Raw genomic sequence first — 7,870 nt, 5'->3', positions numbered from 1 at the left:
TGCTGAACCCTGGCTCTTCTGTCTCCCACCCAGGCTGCCAACAACCTCATAGTCCTGGGGCGCGAAGAAGCAGGTGCTGAGAGGATTTTCCAGAACAATGGGGTCAGTTTGCTGCTGCAGCTGATAGAGACCAAAAATCCTGAGCTGATCCTGGCAGCTGTGAGGACACTTTCAGGCATGTGCACAGGACATAAGGCTCGGGTAAGTGATGGGGTGCTCAGGACCTTTGCTGCTATTGCCTTGCACCTGGGGGAGTGGAAAATTGCAATAGTGCCTAATGTTTGTGAGAAGTAGGGGACAATTAAATACTACCAATAAAATAGGGGAGCCTTGTTCCCCTGGCTAACAGCTGCCCTGCTCTCTCCTGCCTGGGCCAGGCCACTGCCATCCTCCACTACCTGGGCATCGACAGCATCTGCACGTGGATGGCAGTAGACAATGAAGAAATCTCCCTAGCTGTCTGCAACCTCCTGCAGACCATCACAGACTGCTTGCTGGGCCAGGGGAAAGAGGAGCACCATGGGAAGGAGGAGGCTGTTGTGCTGGGTAAGGGGGCACAGCCTGGGGACCCTTCAGTCTTGCTGCAGGGGATGGGGGGAGAGCAGGCAGGGCTCTGCTCCTGGGATGTCTCCCCTTTTCTTGTTGTTTGGTGAAGTGGGGACTTTACTCCTCAGCTGTTCAGGGTAACAACCTGCACACAGCTCTTCTCCTTATGGTACTAACTTAAATACCTACATTCCAGCCACACCATGGCTTTGAATGGTTTTCACTGGGTGCACCTGCTTTCTAAGCTAGTTTCTTGTAACTGGCTGCTCCTGCCTTGCTTCTGTATAGATACCAAGAAGGACCTAAGGATGATCACAACGCGCTTGCTGGACATGCTGGTCAGTAAGACTGTATCTGGGCAGGGACGAGACCGAGCTCTAAACCTCCTCAACAAGAATATACCAAGGAAAGACCTGAAAGACCATGACAACAGCAGGTCCATATTTGTCATTGACAATGGTGAGTTCTTCCCCTCCATCCCAGTTCTGGTTTGGGAGATGTGGAGCTGTGTATTCTTGCCTGAATACCTGTAGCACTGATCCTCCCTACTAAATGACTTCTTTCTGCCTTTTATTTTTTGTGCATGCAGTCCTGGAGCAAAGTTAGACTTAATAGCAGGGAACAGCTTAGGAGTAAGAGAACAAAAATGTGTATGAGAACAAGAATTTTCCAGTTTCTAAATGACTGTCTTAACTTCTCTGATTAATTTAGTCCTATCTATTGCTAATGTTAGGAGGATCTGGCTTAGATAAGTTGTTTAGCTTACACAGGAGGAGATGAGTTTGCTGAATCTAGTCTTTTCTTAAACTGGAAAGGGGTGAGGAATTTCTGCAGGGTGTGTTTTATGCTGATTCCAACCCTATGTGTGTCACCATTTTGGTGGAAGTTATTAAATAACACTTTAGCAAAAGGGGGGGTTAAGACATCCAGAATCACTGGAAAGTCAATTCTCAAAGCCTGCAGCCTCGCAGGTCAGTCCTCTGCTGCCTCCTGACAAAAATAGCTGGGCTCAAGTGCACAGCTCTGTTTATCTTGCTCTGAGAGCTGGGTGAAAGCTCGATGCTGCAAACCTGGTATCTGACCAGCAGAAGCTCCTCCCCACTACATATCTGAGTGCCTCCTTTGTTTAAGGTTTATGTGATTAGGCTGCAAAGTAATTAAAAACCATCCAAGCAGGCTATTTCACTGCAAGAAACCAACACATAGTACCTAGTGCTGTGTACAGACTGTCTCCCTGCTAACAGCCACATCTCCCCATTGTTTCCAGGCTTAAAAAAGATCCTGAAAGTGGTGGGGCAGATTCCTGAGATGCCTGACTGCCTGCCCCTGACAGAGAACACCCAGCTGACAGCCTCTGTCCTCCTCAACAAACTGTACGACGACCTGCGCTGTGACCCAGAGCGGGACAAGTACCGGCTGATCTGTGAGGAGTACATCAAGTGAGTGGGGCAGGAGGGCTTCACCAGGGGCTGGGGCACCTGCAAGCCACCTGGGTGACAAAGTGAGGCCCTGGGAGATAATGATGTGCTTGAGACCCTGCTGGATCCTTCAGCTGGGACCCTCAGGTCCTTATACTGTAGTTCCACCCACCTGATCACAGCCTTGGTGTGAATTTGGGCCAAATAACTTCTGTTCCCAATCTGTGGGAGGATAAAGGGAATGAGACCTGTAAGCAATTGCTGTCCCATGTGTTGACTCCCTCTATTTCATGCAGGAGCAAAATCGACCCACAGAACATGGATAAGACACTCCATGCCATCCAGATAGTGTCTGGAGTTCTGCAAGGGCCCTTTGACTTAGGCAACAAACTGCTTGGCATGAAGGGAGTCATGGAGATGATGGTTGCCCTGTGTGGGTCTGAGAGGGAGATCGACCAGCTGGTGGCAGTGGAAGCTCTCATCCATGCCTCCACCAAGCTGAGCAGAGCCACCTTCATCATCTCCAACGGGGTGACACTCCTGAAGGAAATCTACAAGAAGACTAAGAATGAGAAGATCAAAATCCGAGCCCTGGTGGTAAGGAAGGCAGCCCCCGCCTCATCCCCTGCCACACTCACCACTGTAACCCTGGACCTGGGAGAGGGGGAGGTCCTGGGAACCCTAAGAATATGTTGGGTTCACTCACCTGGCTAGGGAATGGTTCATGGTGCTTCCCCCTGCAAGGGAGGGAGAGATGGCAGGCCAGGAGAACACATGGGTTATGGGTAACTTTGAAGGCAAAACTGGTTAATCTTCCATTAAAAACATCTAAGAAGAGCACAAACCCTCCCCTGGCTGTGCTACAAGCTGTACTGTAGTACTGGGTACTAGAACGTTTCCTCTTTGTTAGGCCTGACTTCAAACTTTAGATGTGGGATTAGGCTGACTTGGGGCAGCAACACTGGAGGGTTATTGAGCCTTTCTCAATGGTGTGTTGTCTTCATCCTCCTCAGGGTCTCTGCAAGCTGGGGTCAGCAGGAGGTACAGATTATGGACTGAGGCAGTTTGCTGAGGGGTCCACTGAGAAGTTGGCCAAGCAGTGCCGCAAGTGAGTGGCTTTACTTTATTCTCCTGTTGTTTCACACTTTACAAAGTACAAGATGGTCCTTTGCCCAGAGACCCTGCCACACTTTGCCTTCACTTGCTGTTGCTGCCTGACAGCTGACAGAGCCCTGGAGCCATTGCACTGGCACCTGGAGCTCTTCTGTGCCTCAAGCTACCACGTTCCTCCTGATGAGCCTTCCCACACACACACTTCCCACGTGAGACACCAGACATGGTGCCTCCCTCTGCCTCATCAAGTGCTACCTGGAACATGCAAAAGTACCTTTTGAAGGTGAATTTACCAGGTGCCTGGGCACAAGTTCTGGCCTGAAACCACCTCAGTATCTGTTTTTCCTCCCTCTTTTCCCAGTCCTGCCTCCCAGGATAGAAATGTGGATGTTCTCTCTTCCAGATGGTTGTGCAACACCAGCATTGATGCCCGCACCAGGAAGTGGGCTGTGGAAGGGATGGCATATCTGACCTTCGATGCAGATGTGAAAGATGACTTTGTTGAAGATGAGCCAGCCCTGCAAGCTATGTTTGAATTAGCCAAGGTCTATCTCCTTGCCTTGTTCCCTCCCTCCTCTGGTAGCATCAATCTCTCAGCTCTCCAGCCCAACTGTCTTCCCAGGCAGGAGGAGCTGTCACCCCAGCCCCTTGCCTCTAGCTTAGCAAAGCTTCAGTTCTGCCTGTGCCATGGACACACCTCAGGGGGCTCATCCTTCTGCTCTCCTCTCACGGCTGGGGAAGGTTGCTCTTCATTTTCAGCAGCTGCATGAAAACCAAAGGCATCGAGGTGTTGACAGCATCTGATTATGTCAAACAGCCTGTTTGACCATAAAAATTTCTGGTTTTCCCTGTCCTAGGCTATAAAACTGAGGATAAGCCTAAGAACACTCCCTCTAGTGCAAAGCACCACAATGGCAGTCCTAAGGGACTCATTCCCCTGCTGTCACTCCTCACCCTCACAGAAGCTTTTCTTCTTCTGTGCAGACAAGTGACAAGACTATTTTGTATTCCGTGGCTTCTGCACTGGTGAACTGCACCAACAGCTATGATACCAAGGAGCTGGTCCCAGAGCTGGTGCAACTGGCAAAGTTCTCCAAGCAGCACGTGCCTGAGGAGCACCCAAAGGTAGGTTGTCTACAGCTGGGGAGCTGGCTTGGATGTGAAGCCTTTCTTTAGTGTGTCCTTGGTCACAGACCTCAGGTTTCCTGTCTCCGAGGCTGAAATTGCTGTGCTGTCCAGCCAGGCTTGGCTGTGGTTGGCAGGATGGCAGCTGCTCAGGGGCTAATCCCCCTGCAATGTCCCCCCTCAGGACAAGAAGGATTTTGTGGTGAAGCGGGTGAAGCGGCTGCTGAAAGCCGGGGTGGTGTCTGCGCTGTCCTGCATGGTGAAGGCAGACAGCGCCCTCCTGACCGACCAGAGCAAGGAGCTCATCGCCAGGTGCCCGGGGGTGACGCCAGCCCCTCTGCCACAGAGATGGGCACGGGGCTGGCTCCTGGCTTCGGGGGGTGGTTCTGCCTGGGGGGAGGTGGAGAGAAGGTCTGCAACCAAAGTTTTTCTTAAGAAATGTCATAAAAGTCCATGTTCCAACCTTGAAGCTGCCTTGCTAGGCTGCAGCTTGAATTTTCAGTCCTCTTTACTGGTTCTGGCTGGAATAGAGGCCTGGAAAAATCTTACTGTGCCATTTGTTGCTATTGAGCTCAACATCTGGAATTTGGTGGATCTGGCAGCCCTGCAAAACCTTAGCCCCCTTCCCTTGGGGTCATTGCCCCTCCATCTGGCTGTTTGACTAAGTGATGCTGTGCTTCTGCAGGGTGTTCCTTGCCTTGTGTGAAGACCCCAAGGACCGCGGGACCATTGTTGCTCAGGGCGGTGGAAAGGTGATCACTTCTTCGTGTGCAGCTGATGCCTCCTGGGGCCTGCCCCGTGCCAACAGGCAGGGGAGGTGTCAGAAAAGCATGTCTTGGTAGCCCCTGGGGCCCAGGCTGGTGCTCCAGCCCATCTCTGCAAACCTCCAAAGAAGCTGTCTTCTTGTGGGCTGCAGTCCAGGCCCATTTCTGCAACAGACACATCTTTGGGATATTTTAAGCTTATTTTAGTACATTAGAGGCAATCCTGTAAATCATCTTAGAGGCACTGAATTCTTTCCTGTATGTCACTAGGCCCTGATACCTCTGGCTGTGGAAGGCACAGAAGTTGGCAAGATAAAGGCTTCTCACGCTCTGGCAAAAATTGCTGCTATCTCCAATCCAGACATGGCCTTCCCAGGGGAGAGGGTGAGCTTAAAAATAAATAAATCTCAGCAATTCCTTTAGCAAATGAAAACTGCCAATATCTGAGAGCTGGGAAAGCAGTGACATGGCTTCTCCTCTCAGGTGTATGAGGTGGTGAGGCCCGCCTGTACATCTTGCTGAACACGGAGAGAGACGGCCTCCAGAATTATGAGGCTCTGTTAGGCCTCACTAACTTTTCAGGAAGAAGTGATAAACTTCGGTGAGTTCAACTGCTTTTTGACCTCCTTTCCTCCCCAGGAGTGAACATGAATTTCAATTCAACCCTTGTCTGGTAGGACTATGAAGACTGGTCAGTTTGAGCTACTTTTGGCAGAGCTGTGAAGGTCTCAGAACTAAAAGATTAATAAAATAGCCAGAAAGGGGAGAGTGGCACATTTTCCTCTAGAAAGAGGAAAGGCATGAACCTAATCTGCAATAGATAAGGAATGAACCACATCTCATCAGCTCCTATGCTGTGGACACTGATTTGTTTCAAGGCTTTTCCTGTCTGCAGTTATTATTTTATAAATGGTTGTTGCTTGTCCTGTTGTGTATTTTATTTGACTGCTCTTCAACACAGGATGAAGATAATCAAAGAGAAGGCACTGCCAGATATTGAAAACTACATGTTTGAGAATCATGACCAACTCCGACAGGCGGCCACGGAGTGCATGTGCAACCTGGTGGTCAACAAGGAGGTAACTCCCTGGACACCTCAGTCCATGAGCCCCTGCAATGAGGTCTAAGTATGTTGTTTCTGGATGTCACAGGGTTGTGGGTTTGGGTTTTTTAGGTTCAGGAGCGGTTTGTGGCTGATGGGAACGACCGGCTGAAGTTGGTGGTGTTGCTGTGTGGGGAGGATGATGAGAAAGTCCAGGTTGCAGCAGCAGGAGCCCTGGCCGTGCTCACAGCAGCACAGAAGAAACTCTGCTCCAAGATGACTGAAGTGGTAGGACCATGAGTCTGTTTGGTGGCAGCACAGAGATGCCCTCGAAGGGGCCTGGCTCAGCCATGAGAACACCTCTCAAAAGGAAGGTGTAGTCCCACCAGTTTGGCAGGGAGGAGCTGAGACCTGGGTGTGCATGCTCCTCGTCCAGCCCTGCACTAAGTAAACCAGCCTGCCTTCCACTAGGCTCCATCTCAGAGCTGGGACTTTTCTGTACAGCTGTTCCTCCAGCTAAGGCCAGGATGCTGTCAAGCAAGGCTAGGAATGCAAACTCTAACTCTACAGACCCTTAAAGCTTTTGATAAATAATCAGAAATCCAAACCTTGTTTCCTTCAGAAATGAGAAGAGCTTGACAGACAACCTACAGATCCCAAAACCTCTCTATTCCCTGCCAGATCTGTAGGTCCTGAGCACTCAGACCCTGTATAGCTGAATATCTGGGAAGAGCCATGGTTCAGGATTCCTGAACCCTGTTGTGTTGGACACTGGGTCTTGTTAGAATACAGATAGTTCATCAAGCAAAAGGAAGAGCTCAGGAGGTTCAGTGGTGGGGAGGGGGTGGTCTGCTTCTGGTCACCTCATGTCAATATTCTGGTCAGATTCTCTGCACAGAGATTATGGTTTCTCCTGCTAAGAAATGCCTTGCCAAACACTCATCCTTGGCTGAGGTAGTCTTCAGATCAATGCTAATGATCTTTCTCCCTTCCTTGAAGACCACCCAGTGGCTTGAAATCCTGCAGAGGCTCTGCTTGCACGACAACATGAAAGTACAGCACCGAGGACTGGTCATTGCTTTCAATCTGATCAGTGCTGACAAAGAGCTGGCAAAGAAGCTGGTGGAGTCGGAGCTGCTGGAGATCCTGACGTATGTTGGCAAGCAGGAAGATGACCCCAAGAAGCAGCATGTCATCAATGCAGCACGAGATTGCCTCACCAGGTGCATGGATTATGGGCTGATCAAACCTCTCTCTCAGGCATGAGGAAATGAAAAGCACCAACAAAGGCTGAGCTGGGGGGAGAAGCTGCAGATATGCTGAAAAGTGAGAGCCATGAGGAAAATAGTCTGGGGACAACTTCAGAGCATCAGAAACTGTATAAGGAAAAGGGGGGCATTTGCCTGGGAAATCTGGAAAGTGTCCATCTGAGTAATTCCCAGATGGTGTAGATCCTTTCCTTGCCCCCATTCAGCTGATAATGATGGAACCTTGAAGGCCCAGCTGTAAAAGTCAGTTGTGTGGGAAATGTGCCATGGACTTTGGAGGGTTAGAAATCTGTTCTGCAACCACCTGCAGCTCCTGGTGCTGCTGGAATTCCAGCAGCTTCCTGCCCTCCCTCCTGCAGTCAGAACACAGGCCGGGTTTTAGCTCTGTGCTCTCCTGTTCATTCAGTGTCTTTAAGCAGCGTGAGGCGGGGGGCGACCTTTCAATAAAATCCTTACTTTCTTCCACGGGGAGCTCCTGTTCTGCTTTCAGACCGAAACGGAGAATCTCAGGCACCTGCTCCTTGCGGCCTCGCACCGCCCCGGGTTTGATCAGCGCCCGGGCCCGGCGGGGGTGCGGCTGGGGGGGGAGACCGG

At 50.6% G+C, this 7,870-nt stretch overlaps 1 protein-coding gene across 1 annotated transcript in view; it reads left to right on the top strand.

Moving 5' to 3' along the window:
* Positions 1 to 7,340, top strand: part of UNC45B (unc-45 homolog B (C. elegans)) — a 9,403-nt gene extending 2,063 nt beyond the window's left edge. The window contains 16 exon segments of the mRNA XM_010003808.1: positions 34 to 201; positions 378 to 546; positions 835 to 1,005; positions 1,814 to 1,985; positions 2,261 to 2,561; positions 2,978 to 3,072; positions 3,481 to 3,622; positions 4,062 to 4,202; positions 4,387 to 4,514; positions 4,888 to 4,954; positions 5,237 to 5,350; positions 5,450 to 5,470; positions 5,473 to 5,567; positions 5,928 to 6,045; positions 6,141 to 6,296; positions 7,008 to 7,340. Of these exon segments, the coding sequence (XP_010002110.1) occupies positions 34 to 201; positions 378 to 546; positions 835 to 1,005; positions 1,814 to 1,985; positions 2,261 to 2,561; positions 2,978 to 3,072; positions 3,481 to 3,622; positions 4,062 to 4,202; positions 4,387 to 4,514; positions 4,888 to 4,954; positions 5,237 to 5,350; positions 5,450 to 5,470; positions 5,473 to 5,567; positions 5,928 to 6,045; positions 6,141 to 6,296; positions 7,008 to 7,274 (2,325 nt within the window). The 3' untranslated portion in view covers positions 7,275 to 7,340.
* Positions 7,341 to 7,870: the final 530 nt, after the last annotated feature.

Source organism: Chaetura pelagica, unplaced genomic scaffold (genome assembly GCF_000747805.2).
Source record: "Chaetura pelagica isolate M959 unplaced genomic scaffold, ChaPel_1.0 scaffold638, whole genome shotgun sequence".
NCBI classification, from domain to species: Eukaryota; Metazoa; Chordata; class Aves; order Apodiformes; family Apodidae; genus Chaetura; species Chaetura pelagica.
The sequence above is the reverse complement of the archived record's forward strand: the minus strand, read 5'-3'. Positions and strand labels throughout refer to the sequence as shown.